The 18824-nt window shown below is 38.6% G+C and overlaps 1 protein-coding gene across 3 annotated transcripts in view; it reads right to left on the bottom strand.

Moving 5' to 3' along the window:
- Positions 1-5066: 5066 nt before the first annotated feature.
- The window catches only part of MYO5B (myosin VB), a 381273-nt gene continuing 367515 nt past the window's right edge, over positions 5067-18824 (bottom strand). For all 3 annotated transcript variants that reach the window (XM_007974050.3, XM_073006323.1, XM_037982326.2), the window contains 5 exons: positions 18336-18486; positions 16709-16994; positions 15917-16091; positions 14550-14630; positions 5067-6285 (listed from right to left, as the gene is read on the bottom strand). In XM_007974050.3, coding sequence (XP_007972241.3) covers positions 6133-6285; positions 14550-14630; positions 15917-16091; positions 16709-16994; positions 18336-18486 — 846 coding nt within the window. In that variant the 3' untranslated portion in view covers positions 5067-6132. The remainder of the gene's footprint in view (positions 6286-14549; positions 14631-15916; positions 16092-16708; positions 16995-18335; positions 18487-18824) is intronic.

Genomic DNA, 18824 nt, shown 5'->3' with positions numbered 1-18824 from the left:
AGTCAGGCATGAGCAGGGCAGGAGAGAGCTCCCCATTCCACACACACACCCAGAGCATCGGGTGACCATCCAGTGATGGTCAAGGCAGTTGTTAACTATCTTTCTAAAGTAGTCATTGGTCACAGCCAGCATCAGAGAAAGGCAGTCTCCCGATAGAAAACATGTGAAACTGGTGATCAGCCACTTCCTGACAAGATCCCAGGAGTTGAGAGAAGTAACACAAGACCGCAGTAGGCCAACATGTAAAACCCCAAGTCAAGAGGTTAAGCTGCGCTCTTGACTCTTTCAAGTCACCCACTTGGCCCTCTTCCAAGTGTACTTTCCTGCCTTTCCACTCCTGTCCTAAAACTTGCCTTGGTCTCTCCTTCTGCTCTACGCCCCTCAAATTCTTTCTTCTGAGGTGGCAAGAATTGAGGCTGCTGCCTCATTCATAGAGACATGGATACGTTCCACTGGTGAGATCCCCATGACTGTTTTCTTTGGATCGCCAGTGTCCTCCCATGTCCCAAAGCTGTGTACATGAGGTGAATGGGTATGTCTGAGTGATCCCAGTCTGAGTGTGAGTTTGTAAGCACACCCAGTGACAGGATGGGGTCCCGTCCAGGCACCCTGAGCTGCCAGGAGAGGTGGGCCCTCAGTGACCCTGAAATGGAATAAGTGGGCAACTTTCTCATTTGTTTTTATTAATCTTTCTTATATGTATGTATAGCTTTCATTTCAGTGTTTAATACTAGAAGTGTTTTGGTCTTTATTTAGAAGTTTGTTGATGTTTTGGCTGGACATGGCGACTCATATCTGTAACCCCAGCACTTTGGGAGGCCGAGGCAGGCAGATCACTGGAGGCTAGGAGTTTGAGACCAGCAAAGACAGCATAGTGAAACCCCATCTCTATAAAAATACAAAAAAATTAGCCAGGCATGGTGGCAGACGCCTGTAATCCCAGCTACTCGGGAGGCTGAGGAGGGAGAATCACTTGAACCCAGGAGGCAGAGGTTGCAGTGAGCTGAGATCTTGCCATTGCCCTCCAGCCTGAGCAACAGAGCTAGACTCTGTCTCAAAAAAAAAAAATTTGGTGTTGTATGATCATAAATATGCTGTAGGAACTGTTTATATCAACTAGCTTATGTTAAAATTGGTGTCATTATGTTATTTTGTTTATACTCGTGGTTTCCTAGAACCTATCAGTGACGTTGATGACTAATTATACTGTGACCATTTTTCTGGATCATGAAATATTTCCATAGTGGTCTCTAATGATGGGTGCTTAAGGGCACCATCCCTGGAGATGTCTTCTTGTATATTTTTAGGTGGGTCAGGTTAACAATGGGTGTGGAAGGGCACCATCTCTGGAGATGTCTTATTCCATAAATTTGGGTGTAAATTTTTTTAAAGATTTCCAGGTGATTCTGATGTGTGCTAGTTAAGAAAAAACGTATCAGTATTTCCACATAGATGCTCAGTTTCTGGGCTATTCTGTTCCACTGCTCAATTTTTCCATGTCCAGGGCCGGGCACGGTGACTCATGCCTATAATCCCAGCACTTTGGGAGGCCGAGGCGGGCGGATCACCTGAGGTCAGGAGTTTGAGACCAGCCTGACCAACATGGAGAAACCCCATCTCTACTAAAAATACAAAATTAGCCGGGCGTGGTGCCACATGCCTGTAATCCCAGCTGCTCGGGAGGCTGAGGCAGGAGAATCGCTTGAACCTGGGAGGCGGAGGCTGCGGTGAGCCGAGATCATGCCATTGCACTCCAGCCTGGGCAACAAGAGCGAAACTCCATCTCAAAAAAAAAAAATTTCTATGTCTGTCATTCTCACACATCTTAATTACTGAAATTTTGTAAGTCTCGATGCCTGCTAAGGAAAGCTTCCCACTTTCTCAAGGAGGGTCTTCCTTATCCATGGGCCTTTGCTCTTCCGTATAAATCTTATAATGAACTGTCAATTTTCACATAGGAACAGTTGAAATTTTGATTTTTAATCTATAGATCAACTTGGGGACAACTGACAAACTTTTAGTGGTATGGAGTCTTTGAATCCATGTACCTAATTATTTCTCCATTTTCATGTTGTCATTGTTTTTCACTTATATTTTACAAATTCCTCCATACAGATCTTGTGACTATTTTCCCACTGATTTTTCATGCCATCTCTACTGTATGCTATGTTATACATAGGATTGGGCCTATCCCTGCACTCCCTATTCTGTTTCATTGATCTACTTGTCTTTGCCTACACCAAAACTGCCTTTAATTCCATAGCTTTGAAGTAATTGCTCAATAAGCCTTGTTATCTGAGAGTCTCTCCCTGCCGCCAGCTTTTGGACTGTAAGATGCTGACCTCTGGTTTAAATGATCATGACACATATTAGAATATAGGCCCCATAATGAAGCTCCTCAAGAGAGCATTACAAAGAAACTTTGTCAACCTGTAGCTGCAGAGTTTTAAATTTCATTTAGATTTGGCACACCACTTTATTCAAAAGTATTTATTTCCACAAATTTTTATCCACAGCTAAATATTACAGTGACTATTACAAGCGTTTTTCTATAAACAAACGTGTAGTTTACAGATTTGTGCAAAGTGGAAAAATATTTTCATCAGTAGTCTTTCTTCCACGGTGTCAGATTCACCCCTGAATATGATCTGAACTCTTTCGGAGAGGCACTCCTTCATCTAAACATCAGTTGGTGGCAAAATGTTATATTCAAATCTGGATTATTCTGATACGGTGTCACTTTAGAAAGTAGCTTAGTTTCATTTCTGATTGATCCCCTTTGTTAGAATTAGAAACTTTCTTTTTTTGAAAAACAATCTTTTCTATCTAATGACCTGGGTTTGTCATTGGCATTAACCTCTGTCTATACCCTCTAATTCTCTAATTATGGCACCAGTGGGTATAAAAAGTGAATTATGGTTATTTGGCTCATGCAGCAAATTGGAGAAACTGACCACAAATATTCTGTGAAGAACTACAAGGTCTTGCCCCATGCTGTCCCATTTTATTGACCATTTAGTTATGTAGGCATTATACAAATGCCTCAATTTAGGACACCCTTGCTGTCTTAGTAGGTCAAGTGTATGAAAATTTACTTTATGCAGAATAAATGAACTCTAATTTATTGGTTACTGGAATCTTAATGTATGAAAGCTCTAAGTAAATATCTGATGAATTGATGGTAGCAGCATTGATTTTTAAATGTTCCAAGCTCCTAGTTTTGTTTTGTTTTTGTTTTTACAAAAGCCTTAACATTTAGTACTAGGGAAATCAAAGAAAGTAACTCCCACTGACATGCTTCATGGAAAAGGGAAAAACATCTACCTTTGGGTCTAATCTGCCTCCCAGGTGAGCCTACAGGTACTGGAACTCTAACTGCAACTATCAGGGCATAGGGAAAATTCATGATGTAATATGTTGTCGGCTTCAACAACTCGTGTACATACACATTTACTATAAGTAAACAGGTCCCATATAATACTTAAAACACAAGTTTTTGATCTATAAATACTTGATTCTTAATATTTAAAATGCTTCTAATGTTTTAAAAGACAAAACTCCCCATGATATCACATTGAACATTAAAATTATTCCCACAGCAACACTTATTTCAGAGAAACAATTGATAAGTCAGTTATCTTAGTAACCGCTAAAGGCACCTGGTGAGAAAAGCGTCAACTAAATTTTAAATATTAAAAAATTAAAGAGACATCTAATGCAGAGTTCAAACCTATATGTTGAATTGTTAGTCATTACTGATTTCATGACACTGATAAATGTTTGAATTGATTTTTAAAAATGCAGCCAAAATGCTAACAAAAGATTATATAGTTCCCCTAAAGATGCTTCTTCTAGCCTCCAAGTATTAAATAAGATAGATCTAAATATTAACTACATATGAAGTATATATTTGTTAGTCATCTATAAATTTTAAGTACAATTCCAGTGATACACCTTTATCTTTTGGAAGAGAAGAACTAAACCTGCCATTTCTTAGGCTAAATGGACTATTCATAAGGTCCTTCCCTCCCTATTTATTCTAATTGCCAAGCTTTTATTCAGTAAGCTCTTGGCACCTAGTGATTAACCAGAGACAGCAGACAGTAGTGACCAAGAGATATGGAGAGAATGATGGTATAAGACAGTATATAAGGACAGTAAACCACTGTATTTGTGGAACCACTGCATGTCAAAACTCCTTAACACTCTAACAAGGCATTTTTGGTCTTTTAAGATTAAGGATAGTCCTTACATAAGAGACTCAGTTTCAAACTAAAGTGCATTAAAAAGCAAATTATACTTCACCAACAACTTTAAAGAGGTAGCCACAAACCCAGTTGTTTTAGATTGGCCTTCTAAATGAAGTCAGCACATGGATCCATGGGTGAGTGTCATGGAAGTCAGTGATTATGTAACTGTAACGAAAGAAAAAGGCACAGCTCTGCAGACACCCAAGAGAAGCTGGCATGTTTAATGTGGATGTAGAGGGGATAATGCCCATGACAACTGATTGGAACACAACTGTCAGCAGCCTTAACCCAGGCTAAGACTGGGCTAAGCCCCAGGAGATGTAGAGAAGGACTGAGGAAGCTGTGCTCTAAGGGCACAGTGCAGAAGGTAGCTTGGAGTGTGCTGTGTTTCCAAGAGCCTTTTAAGTTGGATGGTTGAGTAAAAAAGAGGGTGGAGGCAGGCTGTTCTACTGCCATTTCATGTATAAACCCTATTTTCTCAATGTAATACAAAGACTGTTCTTCTATGATTTGCAAATACCATTTTTTCTTATGGGAACAGCATACTGCTATCAAGATATAGGGAAAAGACAGTAAAAAAAAAAAAGTGTGGAAAGAATATGGGTTTCCAGTTGAATGCTTGCTTTTGAAGAATCCAAAAACAAGTTAAAAAAAAATTCTAAGAGCAGCAAAAATCTAAGCCTATTACTGAATTACTTTTTAAAAATCATTATTTTGTAGGAGAGATATTTACAATTTTTTTGTGTGCTAAATTTGAAAAACGTTGAAAATAACCTGAAAAGGGAAAGTTGACCTAAACCATTTTATTCTCTTAAAAAAAAAAAAAACAAACAAACCCAAACTTTAGTATAATATCCCTGAACTGATTATTTTTGAAGGTTTTTCAGATGATCTGATGTGCAAGTTTTAGTTTGTTTTACTATTTGGTTTCTGGAATAGTAGAGCATTATGTGATGCTCTTACTGGAGGCTTAATGGTATTAAGAGATTAAAAGTTTTCATATTGACTTGTTTGGTTTTTATATCTATAAATAAAACAAGTTGTTATCCTTTTCTAATATTTAGCTTATATACATTTTTGTGAAAGTTTTTTGGGACTTGGAAAGTGTATGGACTAGCATCAGAAACAAAATATTTTTCCATCTTTCTCACTTGGAGTTTGGGATAGCAGCATTTCAATAATCTCTTCCATTAAACCAAGATTACACAAAAGCGTTTGAGCACACTGAGGATTGGCACTTCTAATTTTGCTTCAGAAACCAGTACTCAAAATGTCTGGTCTGGAGGTCATTTACACCACTGTCTTTGTATAATCAGCCATTAAAAAATATTTTGGGAACATTTCTCAGAAGTCTTATCCCCATATTTTTGTTCTTAAAACATCTCACCACAAACTCAACCATGCCTATAGTTTGCAAACTTTGGGAAATGTCAGTATATGCCATTATGATGGTTATTAGTACCATTATTTCTTAAAAGCACTTTGAAGGCAATTTATGTGACTTATATATATTTGATATTTTAATTTGGACATTCTCCAGTTATATGCAAAGATCAAAACTAGGCAGCTTCATTTTATAGAATTGGCACCTTTTATTTGTCTATGGGGACCGCTTGGTGTCTATAAATTATGCATATGTTGTTGGACTGAAATCAAACTTAAAATCTTCCATATTTCAAGTGTTTTTATTCTGAGCAGTAGGTACAAAAAAATAATGACATAGTTGTGTCCAACTCTGTATAGTTCAGCACCCCTCCACAGGCTGTCAATCTCTGATTTGATCTACTTTTACCAGATTTAACAGATCCTTGAATTTACTTTACTGTATATACTTCCTTTTTGCTCACATTGGGAATCAAACTAATGCTGGAAACATACATCTTCAGACTTCATTGAGGAACTCCAGATTGAGACACGCTGGGATGTGGATTGAGTCCATGGTTAGAGAAGATGGATTAAATGGAAACACAACAGGAAACATGTGCTTGGCATCTAACAGCAGTTGCTGAGGGTCATTCCGCTCTTGTAGTTGTGCCTATGGGGAAGAATAAGACCATGGAAAGTTTGAGTACCCCTAAAAATAGCCAGTTTAAGTAAATTCATGAAAGTGAGTTGGCATGTATCATGGAGAGATTTCTAAGACAATTAGGTAAAACTTCAGGACCAGGAGAATGTGATCTCCTTATCCTTGAGGTATTTAGTGGGGTGAGAAGCCCTGACTTAGGCTTTTTGGAGATCAGAGGGCTATAAGCACTCTCCCAATTCTAGCATTCTTTAAAAAATTTTCTATCTAAGGGATAATATAAAATACATCTCAGGTGCAAACCATATGGAGAGGCACTGTAGTGGAGTGGCCAAGGGCATGGGTTTTTTAGGTAGACAGCTTGAGCTCTAATCCTGGCACCACCCTGGGCAAATTCCTGAATTTTTCTATGCCCCAGTTTCTTTACCTGTAGAATGGAATGGGAGAAGAGTACATCACATAAAATGGCAGAGTAGGAAGCTCTAGGGATTGGTCCCTCCACTGAAGCTACCCTGAACTAGAAACAGTGATTGTCAACTATCTTGTAACTCTGGAACTTGATTGGACATTTATAACAATTGGGAGAGTGATTGATAAAGGTAGAGGCTGCTGATCTTTGCTAAGAGAACTGTGTGTGTGACCCAGCTACTATCCCCCTCTCTTCAGCTCCCCTGAAGCTATGGGGATAGCAGCCCATATTCCTGGAGTAGCTAGCCGGCCAGGGCAGGCAGTGAGACACTGTCCTCCAAATATTTGTGGTTGTGCACTTTGGTTGATCTGGTGGGTCCCAGCAGATGCCTGTCTTGGTTAGACATTTCTTGGGATGCAATGGCTTCCACTAGTGGCATCAACTAGAAAATTTAAAGGCACAGAACCCCTCCCTGCTTCCTATTTGAAGCCAGAAATTTTAGGAAAAGTACAAAAACTGAAATGAAAAATTGACTAGAGGAGTTTAACAGTAGACTTCAGCAGGCAGAAGAAAAGATCAGTGAACTTGAAGATAAAGCAATTGAAATGATCCAGTCTGAGAAGAAAATAAAAATAATGTAAAAATGAACAGAGCCTAACAGACCTACGGGACACTATGAAGTGTACCAACATACACATTACAGTAGTACCAGAAGGAAAAGAGCAAGAAGGGGGCAACAAAATATTTGAAGAAATAATGCCTGAAACTTCCCAAATCTGATGAAAGACATGTATGTAATCATCCAAAAAGCTCAATGAACTCCAAGTAGGATAAAGGCAAAGAGATTCACAGTGAAACACATTATACTACATTGTCAAACCCTAAAACAGAGAGGGAGTCTTGAAGGCAGTGAGAAAGAAGTGACTTGTCACATACAGTCATCCCTCAGTATCCATGGGGGATTGGTTCCAGGAATTCCCACAGATACCCAAATCCATGTGTATGCAAGTACTGCAGTCGGCCCTGTAGAACCCATAGATACAAAAAGTTGTCCCTCCATAGCTACAGGTTCTGCATCCTGTGAATACTGAATTTTGAATCTGTGGTTGGGTGAACTTGCAGATATGGAACCTGTGGATATGGAGGGCTGACTGTATAAGGTATCCTCAAATAAGATTAACAGCTGTTTTTTCATCAGAAACCACGGAGGCTAGGAGGCAATGGGATGACACAGTTCAAATCCAGAAAGGAAAAAATCTTGTCTGCTAAGAATTCTAAATCTGGCAAAACTACCCTTCAAGAATGAAGGAGAAATTAAGTCATTTCCAGAGACAAAGAAGGACATTATATTTTAATAAAAGGTTCAACTCATCAAGAAGATATAATAAACATCTGCACCTAGCAACAGAACCTCAAAATATTTGAAGTGTGAACTGACAGACTTTAAGGGAGAATAGTTCTACAGTAATGGTTGGACATTTCAATACCCCATTTTTAATCATGGATAGAACCAGATAGATCAATAAGAAAATAGAGGCCATGAACAACACTATAAACAAATTAGTCCTAACAAACACATATGGAACACTCCACTTAGCAGCATACACATTCTTCTCAGTGCATATGGAACAGTCTCCAATGGACCCTGTGTTACACAAAACAAGTCTGAATAAATTTAAAAAGATTAAAGCCATATGAAATATTTTTTGATTATGATGGAATGAAACTATAAATCAATAAATGAAGGAAAACTGCAAAATCCACAAATATGTGGAAACTAATAAGTTCTTAAATAGCCAATGGGCTAAAGAAATCACAGGGGGAATTAGACAATAAAAATATAATAAACCAAAACTTATGGGATGGGGTAAATGTAGTGCTAAAAAAGTTTGTAGCTGTAAATGTCTACATTAAAAAAAAAAAAAAAAAAAAAAAAAAACCTCAAATCAATAACCTAACTGTATACCTTAAGGAATCAGAAAAAGAGCAAACTAAACCTAAACCTAGAAGAAATGAAATAACACAAATTAGATGGAAAAATAGAGAATAGAACAATACCCAAAACAAATGTAATCAAAGTTGGTTCAAAAAATTGACAAACCTCCCCTCCCTTTTTTTTTTAGATGGAGTCTTGCTCTGTCACCCAGGCTGGAGTGCAGTAGTGTGATCTCTGCTCACTGCAACCTCCACCTCCAGGTTCAAGTGATTCTCCTGCCTCAGCCCCCTAAGTAGTTGGGATTACAGGTGTGTGTGAAGACTAAAACGAGAAATTAGCAAATCAGAAATGAAAGCGAGGACATTACTGCCAATTTTACAGAAATAAAAAGGATTATAAGAGAATACTATGAAAAATTTAACACCAACAAATTGGATAATCTAGATGAAATGGACAAAATCCCAGGAACACACAAACTACCAAAACTGATTTAAGAAGAAATAGAAAATCTGAATAGACCTGGAACAAGTAAGGACATTGAATTAGTAATTAAATATTTCCCAACAAAGGAAAGCCCAAGATGGACTTCACTGGTGAAGACTATCAAACATTTTAAGAAGAATTAACACCAGTTCTCAAACTCTTCCTAAAAATCAAAGAGGAAGGCACACTTTAACTCATTCTGTGAGGCCAGTATAACCCTAATATCAAAGCCAGATAAAGACACTGTAAGAAAACAAAACTATATTCATCCCTTATCAATATAGATGTAAAAGCCCTCAACAAAATGCTAGCAAACTGAATTCAGTAAAAGGTTGAAAGGATTATACACCATGACCAAGTAGGATTTATCTTCAGAAAGCAAGGTTAGTTCAACATAAAAATCAATGTAATATACCACATTAACAGAATGAAGAGGAAAAAACCCACATCATCTCAATTGATGCAGAAAAAGCATTTGCCAAAATCCAACTTTTTTAATGATAAAAAGATAAATCCTTCCATGATAAAGACCATAGGTAAAAACCCACATTCAACATCACAAATATCATACCCAAAATGTTTTTCCTCTAAGATCAAGAATAAGATAAGGATGCCTAGTCTTACTACTTCTATTCAGCATAGTTCTAGCCAGAGCCATTATGCAAGAAAAGAGGTAAGAGGCAGCCAATTTGGACAGGAAGAAGTAAAATGATCCTTTTGCAGACAACATATCTTACATGTAGAAAAACCTAAAGAATCCACACACAAATATTGCTAGAGCTAATGTATTCAGGAAAGTACATAATAAAAAACCAACACATAAAAATCAGTTGTATTTCTATTCACTAGTAATGAATAATCAGAAAGAAAAACAATTCCATTTACAATAACATCAAAAAGAATAAAATACTTAGGAATAAATCTAGCCAAGAAGGTGCAAGACTTCTGAAAGAGCCAAGACCTCAACAAATGGAAAGACACCACATATTCATGTACTAGAAGACTTTAGATGACAATACTACATACAGCAATCTATAGATTCAATGCTATCCCTATCAAAATCCCAATGATGTTTTTTGCAGAAATCTAAAAAATCCTAAAATTCATATCAAACTTCAAGGGATCTTGACTAGCCAAAGCAATCCTGAAAAATAACAAAATTGGCCGGGTGCAATGGCTCATGCCTGCAATCCCAGCACTTCGGGAGGCTGAGGTGGGCAGATCACCTGAGGTTTGGAGTGCGAGACCAGTCTGGCAAACATGGTGAAGCCCCATCTCTACCAAAAATGCAGAAATTAGCCAGGCATGGTGGTACATGCCTGTAATCCCAGCTACTTGGGAGGCTGAGGCAGGAGAATTGCTTGAACCTGGGAGGCGGAGGTTGTAGTGAGCCGAGATTGCACTACTGCACTCCATGGGTGGTGGAGTGAGACTGTCTCAAAAAAAAAAAAAAAAAAAAAAAAAAAATTGGAGGACTCCCACTTCCCATTTGAAAACTTTTTACAAAGCTATGGGAATCAAAACAGTGTGGTACTGATATACAGACAGACATATAGACCAATAGAATATAACGGCCCAGAAAAAAAAAAACCCTCATATTTTTAGTTAATTGATTTTTGACAAGGGTGCCAAGTCCATTCAATGGGGGAAAGGGCAGTGTCTTTGACAAATGGTGCTGAGACAACTGGATATCCACATACAGAAGAATGAAGTGGGACATTCACCTTACACCATATACAAACATTAACTCAGAATGGATCAAAAACTTAAAGGGAGCTAAATCTGTAAAACTCTTATCATATCTGATAAGGATTTAATATCAAGATTGTACAAATAACTCCTATAACTCAATACTAAAAATGCAACAATCTAATTTAAAAATGAATTAAAGACTGGAATAGATATTTCTCCAGAGAAGATACACACATGGCCAATAGGTGCATGAAAAGATGCTAGTCATCAGAGAGATACAAATCCAAACCACAATGAGATACCACCTCACACCCATTAAGATGGCTATAATTTTAAAAAGCTGGAAAATCACAAGTGTTGGTGAGGATGTGGGGAAACTGGAACTCTCATGCATTGCTGGTGGGAATGTAAAATGGTATAGCTGCTATGGAAAAGTTTGAGGTTCCTCATAAAGTTTAAAATATAGAGTTACCGTATGACTCAGTAATTCTGCCTCTAGATATATGCCCCAAAGAACTGAAAAATGGATCTCAGCTACTTGTGCAGCAATGTTCATAGCGGCATGATTCCCAATAGCCAAACTGTAATGTGGTATATGAAGGGAATATTAGTCACTAAAAAAAGGAATGAAGTTCTTACGCATGCTACAACATGGATGACCTTTGAGAACCTAAGTGAAATAAGCCAGACCCAAAAGAATATCGTATGACTCAACTTATATGTGATATCTAGAATTTATAATTTAATATAATTTAATATAGAAGCCTACCCAGCATTGAAGGGAAGGGAGAATATTATTTGTGCAAATGGGTAGTGTTTCTGTTTAAGATGATGAAAGAATTTTGGAAATAGTGGTGATAGTTATATAATATTGTGAATATACTTAATGCCACTGAACTGTACACTTAAAAATGGTTAAATGGAACACACATACCCCAAAATCATGGGATGGGGAAGAGTTCCCTTCTCGTAAGGTTGTGAGGATTAAAAGAGTTAACAGGTATAAAGAACAGAGTACCATCACTGGCACATAGTAAGTGCTGTATTTGCTGTTATCGGTTTTATAATATGTTCCTTTGTTCCTCCTGCCCGTGCGTTAACCATTAATCTCTGAACCATGAACTGCTGGTAGAAGCTGTACTTTTACAAAAGTCAATAGGGTTAACTGTGGGAGTATTGCCAAAAAGGAAAATCAATTATATACTGATTTTGTGAAAACACAATTTATTTTTCTCAAACCTCGAAACAGGCCATGGTCAGTAAATACATAGCAGCATTTGAAAAGTGCTGGGAAACAGGTTTACAGAATGAAGTCAGTTTGAGCATGGCATTGTAAGATGGTTCTATAGTGGCAGGGGAACCTAGAATTGCCCATGTTTTCATCCATTACCTGAATTATGAATAGAAAGCATGACTTAAATTTCCAGTACCCGTGTGTTTGGCATCTTGAAAGATGGGCCAAAATTTTAAAGTAATTTTAACCATTTGAAAAAGAGGTTTGAAATAATGGGAGAGAAGTTTAAAGGAGAGAAAGGCATTTAGGGAGGAATAAACAATAAGCCTCACTAATTCAAGATACTCAATGATGGCTCTGATATGGCCTGGCAGAATGATTCTCTGGGATTGTTGAAGGCTCACACACATCCCACTCTGAGTTTTGCTGCATTTATTATCACGAACCTATCGCATGGCATATGTATGTAAAATTTGAAATAGCAAGAGGCTCTGGGAAAAAAGTCATCTTTGTAGCACTTAAGGACCCTTGTATTTCTCCACATGAGTTAGATGTGACAGTAGACTTCACTACCTAAAAGGTTTGAAGAAATTTTAGAGAGTATAAAAATGGGAAAAGAAAGTGAAATATTACCTCTATTATCACAATTCAACAGCAAAAGGCATGTATACATTTAATCAATTAAAATTTACAAGGTGGTCATTTCACAGAAATCCTCCTGTGAATGCTTTGGTGAGTTTAACTTCAAATTTACATTTTTAAAGGTCAGTATAAAGCTATAAAAAGCCCACAGTGCCCAAGCAATGGTTTATTTTAACAAGTAACTTGTCTTTATCACACAGGTGAGTTCAAATGTAGGAGGGTGGGATTGTTCACCATTTCTTCTGAGCATTGTATAGGTAGAAACAGAACATAAAACTATAGCTCACAAAGAAAAAAAATCTTTTGATGGAACTGCGAGACACTGAAATTGATTACTGAGTAAGATTCAAAATCTGACTGTACATACTTTCAGAGAATATTTGGGCTTAACCTCCATTATATTTTTCCTTTGTCCTTAATCCATTAAACCTGCAGTATGATTTGGCATGTATTTTTTAACCTGAATTCTCATAAACAGCGGGGTTGCCAATTTATGAGCAGTTATAGTTCTCCCTCTAATGTGTGTCTCAGATATCCAAAAGCAAACAAGACTTTCTAAACTTGCACTTTTGCGTAAATTATCAGCCCTCCATAAAAATCCACATAATGGGTCCAGGGTCAGATATCTCAGTGGCTTCTGTCATCCAACTCTTCCCATTCAGCATCTGACTATGAGCATCCTAACTGGATACTTTCCGTCAGCACCACCCGCAACCCCGTTGTTACATTCATGTTGGTGAGTAGAGACTCACTCTGCCTGCCCCGCTCTGTGGCCTGTGTCTTTAACAATCAACTGTGTTTCTGTCATTGCCCTTAGGAGAATAACCTTTAGTCTGACTAGGCACCCCTTCCCAGACGTTTGGCCTCTGTTCCCTACTTAGATGCTGGGCTAAAGTTCATTTAGATTGTTTTTGCCATGGCTCTTTTCAAACCCCTTTTTAGCCTTTTTCAGGGCCCTCTAAATCTCTGGATCTACATTGAAACACTGTAAGGAGCTCCAAATAAAATTCCAGGAGTATTCCAAAGGGAACAGCTTCTTGTACAAAGCTCCATGTTTCCTCACGTTTCTTCAGTGTCTTTGATAAACCTCCATTTGGTCCCCTTTTTCCTGACTCTCCCTCCTCTGATCACTTCCCCCTGCACCCCTTTTTAATCCTTGTTTCATGTCAGCATCACTTCACTGGCCATAAGGTCATTTCAAAGTTTGAGGGAGTGCTATGTCTCCCCTGAGGTGCTCCCCACAGGTAATCATGGGAGAAGAGTGGCCTGTTTTCTGAATCATTGCGACATGACTATCATTCTAACACTGTCACAGTTACTATCACATGCAAAGGTCAGGCACTCAGCCAAAATCACCCTGGGCTCGGCTTGAGGAAGCTGATCTTTAAGTAAAAAATTTCCATCTTAGGAAAAGACAGATTTAAATAACTGTTTTCCCTATTACATTTTCTTTCAAGCATTTTCCTAAAAGCAAATATTGTAAGTCTTAGACAAAGATTTAAGAGCTCAAATTGTTTTCTTTAAAGAACATTTCTTAGTTCAATTTATGGTTAGGACTGATATTCTGCTTACATTGTTAATTCCATTTGGTGCTAATAGTTCAGTAACATGCTAGTGGCAAATGAAATAATGCTTAAACTATGTCTATAATCTGAGAGGCAGAGATTGTAAAAGTTGAGTTTTCTGTGTGCAAATAATAAGTTACTCACGGGTGATATGGTTCATGTTTACCTAAGTAGAAAGCCTAGGAATGTAAGGTCTTCTAACATATATGTAACCAGTATTTTAGTAATAAAGAGAAGCAAAGTTGAAACCCAAATTTTCAATTTCCTTTATAGTCTTAGACTAGGACTTCATAAAATTACTATTTTAAAACTCACCTGGATCGTTCGTATAAAGGCCACTGTTACCCGTTCTTCAAATTCATTCAGGGGAGTATAAAGGTTTAAAATTTTGACAATCTGTTGGGAGTAAAAACAGAATTTAGCACACAGCTAAATGAACATGAGACAACTTTTGAACTTTAAAGAATATGTGACATTGGAACAAGAGTATGATCCTTTTTAGACAAGGCTCACAACACAGATGGAGCTGGACTAACGTTTACACTTGGAGCCTGCATCCAGTAAACTAGAGCCCACAGCTTTGCCAGGTGGATCTGAGCCCTCTCACCGAATTCATGTCTCCTGTAAACCCACCTGCCCCTCCCCACTATGCTCATTGGTATACACAATGAGTTTAGAATGCGGTAGCCTGAAATCCTTAGCCTCTTATCTACCAGTAATTTAAAGGTTTCTTCTGAAGAGTACTGGAGATCTTACCTTAGATGAGAAAGGTCTTGTTTAATACCTAACTACTTCCATTCCCCAACATTATTTACAAATGAGTATTTGAACAGGAGATACTCTTTTTTCTGCCTACCACTGGTTTGGTAGAAGTAGACTGCCCAAATGCAATGCCAGCTGCATTCTAGAAGCAAACTTATGTCAAGTGAAATGTATTTAAAGAGGAGAGAAATGTTTGAAGACTTTCTGGAAATGTTTACAGAAGGAACCAGTTTTTTTTAAGAGTTCGATATATAATATTTTAGTAGTAAGTGGAGGAGGTAAGGAAAGGTGTTTACTTTGCTATATTAAGATGTGTTTTTCTGTACTGAGTTTGGATTTTGTTATTTATCTTTCAGGGACTGGCAATGTATCAGCAACAGAGTCATTGTTACACGTTTTTTAGGGAAAAGGAAAGTAATACTTAAATGCCCCTAAGTTCTTAATGACTTCATTTAAAACAATATAAATGAGTGTGAGTGAAAATATGACCATATTGAAATTAGTTTTAAAGAAAACTTTTTTTCTTACAATTACAGTTGTAAAGAAAGCAAATACCTGATGCTGCCAATTTATGAAAATTTGTGGATTTCTATGTAAGAAACATTCCAGAATTCATTACATTTAAAAAAGTTTTTACCTAAACTTGACGTTTTGTGGGTTTGCTACCTTATCTTTTTAAGTGAGTAAGATAGATAGAGAGTTACAAGAAAACAGTATCCGTGGCATCCTTTTTCACAGACCAAATGGTTTTTGGTTCCTCTAGGAATATCCCATTAGCTATACTTCAAAATTGTATCTCTAGGGGTATATAAAGGGTGGGAGTGCAACACTAACAAATAACCACTAATGAGAACAGACTTGGAATGGATGCTGGGCTTGCTTGGAATATCATGGTTGACAGAGGTGCAGAGTGACTGTACCTGCTGGGTACTGAGGGAGGTACACAGGGAGCAGATGGCCTCTGCATCCTCCTGGGTTTTCTTCTTCAATTGCAGGAGCTGGGCTGCTTGGATCAGAGGTTCCATGGTCTGAACTGCTCCACTCTGGTGAAGGTTTCTTCCCCGAAGCCACTCCTCAAGCTGACTTATATTGTACCTTAGCCATAGGTAGAAAGCAAGCCATGTTAAGCCGGTCCTCCTGATTCACTGAGAAGGGGACACCTGTTGAGTTTTGCAGGCCAGCTGCAGCTAGTGTCATTATTTATCTCACATGGTTAAAAAAACACAGCAAGTGCCTTGCACTCAGGAACTATTTGTTGAATAAAGAATGAACAAATGAATGAGTGGGTACTTAAAATCAAGCAAAGATGAAACACCTGAAGTGTCTAAGTTAACGGGGAAAAACAGGCATTAAATATACTGAATTGTAAGTATTTATATTTAACATTCACAAATGTATTTATACTTCTATGTAAGCCTTCATGCCTCTTAACTCATTTTCTCTCTGACCTATCTGCGTTGTATTTAGTCTTTAACTTAGAGTGTGTCAATATCTTTAAGCTTTGAACTAATTTGTTTACCAAGTCAACCATCTCAGTGTTTGATGGATTTCACCAACAGATAAAAAGGTGATGGATTTGAGTCACAGACTGATGGAGACAAGGACTGTCAATTAGATTTGGATTTCATGTTTAGAAACAGCAGTCTTGTGTTCTGATTCTAGTCAGTGAGGGCCCACTCTATCTGTGTTGTTGGGGGGTGCTCCTCTCTTACCTGAGTTGCATGCCTGTGCTCCAAGAGCAGACGTCCTTCCGCAGGAGCAGGTTGTTAAGAGTCACTGCGTTGATCATGTAGAAGAGCTGTTTGAATACCTGCAGGATGATCTCAGGGTCCAAGCCCTGGTCACACATGACTGTATGAAAGGCATTCATCTGGCGGATGATAGCTTCCAGGCAGTATGAGTTATCCCCATCTGCCATGCTGGAGGAGCGCTTCCGGTAGCCGGTGGGCTTCACACCAGATAGACCCTGAATGCTCTCATTTTCCAACATGGCAGACACTGAAAGAAAAGCACACTTGGAGAAGCTTGCATTCCCCACTAACAATGCAAAGATTGGACCACTCAAATCATTTAGTGCTCGGGACTTTAGCAATGATACCACCCAGAGATGTGTAATGTTGACATGCTCAGGAACTTACAACATTTGGCAAAGAATTTCTAATGTGTTGATTTCTGTATGGAATAAAACAACTGTGAACAGCATTTTCACTTAAATTTACTGACGATTAGACAAAGATGATGGGCATGTACCAGCTCAATTCAGTATCACCGGTGCTGAAGTCCACAGTTTGAGAATTGAGCAACCTGGGTGTCATCCTGGCCTAGCCACTGACTATGTAAATATGAGCTTCATTGGTCTGTCATACTTACTAAGCAGCAATTGACTACGTACCAGAGGCTTTACGTTCAGTATCTCAATCTTCCAACAACTCTCTGAAGTACTACCCATTTTTATGAGGAAGTTGAGGCATAAAGAGGTTAAATAACTTGTCTGGGGTCACCCTAATAGGGAGTTGCAGGGCCAGGATTTCAACCCCAGTCTGTCTGACTCCAGAACTGGTGCTATTAACCTTCTCATTATTCTGAGTATCTCCAGCTTGATATGTCAGTTCTCCCTCTGTCTGGTGCCTTATAAAAAGATTTCCAGACAGGAAGGAGGGTTTGGAATAAACCTCATTTCAAGTAACGTATTTCTAGATTTGTCCTTCTTGGGATTCACCCATAACCTACTTGTGTCGTAAGAACCTTGGGAAAGCATTTTGAACGGGTCCAGGTACAGTTTCTTTCCCAGCCTTGGTGGAGCACAGTGAGTAATGTATCTACACATCATTTTTCTTCCGATTGAAAATGTAACTGCTCTCATTTCTCAATTCTGATTTCATGTTCAGTGCCCAAGTACACTGCTTGGCCCAAAACAAATGTCTAATAAATACTGATGCATCGTGCCTACCGCTGTGTCCTTTAGCATGAACACTCCTGCTTTCTTCCATGAATCAAGTTCATAATAGGTTGAGAGAGTTATGTTTTTTCACTGTATATGCATTTGTACCTTTTGAGTTTACATTTATTATGTATGAAAATTTGGGAAAAAATACAACATATTACAGAAAAAGAGATAAAGGGAAAGTCATCTATGCCTCTGGCACTGTGTCAAATACTTTCACTGCTCTTTTTAAGCATGATGTGCACACCTCAGTTCTGCCTTCACTGGGAAGGTTCTGGCTATCTGGAGGTCATGGCTAATATATCTGGTTCCCGAAAGGCAGAGGGTGCTGACCACGCCTTCCCCTTGTTTCAGACCCCATGATGAGTGATGTAGCTCTCCTGCTGCCAGCTTACCTATCATCGGCTGTAACATGCCCTCGGCAATTTTAATAAGCTGCTGGTAGATCTGAATGGAAAGGTCACTCAGCACCTGACGGTATTCGGTGAGGTCAAAGTTCTTAAGACAGTGTTCGTTCTGCTTTGCAGTGTTCTGAGTCATGAAGCCCTGCAGAGGGAGAGGCGTGCACTACTGAGTTCTGTGGTCTGCTGGGCCCAGCACAACTTCCGGGGCTCCGGTAACTTTAGTCATCTATTTGGTGGGCAGGGGGCCTACTCAGGCCCTTCCTATGTAGATGATGTTTTACAAAACCCTGTCAGTTCTTTGAGGCCTCATTGATGACCCTTGAACTTGAAGGTAATAGAAAAACTCAACATGAGAGAGAAAGCCTGAATCGCTCAGTCCAAATCCCCAAGGCGAAGTGATTTCCCTACAGTAGCAAAACCCAGGTTGGTACCAGGTCCAGAGAAAGGGATCCCTGCTTTCTCACTTTGTCCAGTGCTTTC

This window comes from Chlorocebus sabaeus, chromosome 18 (assembly GCF_047675955.1).
Source record: "Chlorocebus sabaeus isolate Y175 chromosome 18, mChlSab1.0.hap1, whole genome shotgun sequence".
NCBI lineage: Eukaryota > Metazoa > Chordata > Mammalia > Primates > Cercopithecidae > Chlorocebus > Chlorocebus sabaeus.
Note: the sequence above shows the minus strand (reverse complement) of the source record. Positions and strands in the feature narration are given on the sequence as shown.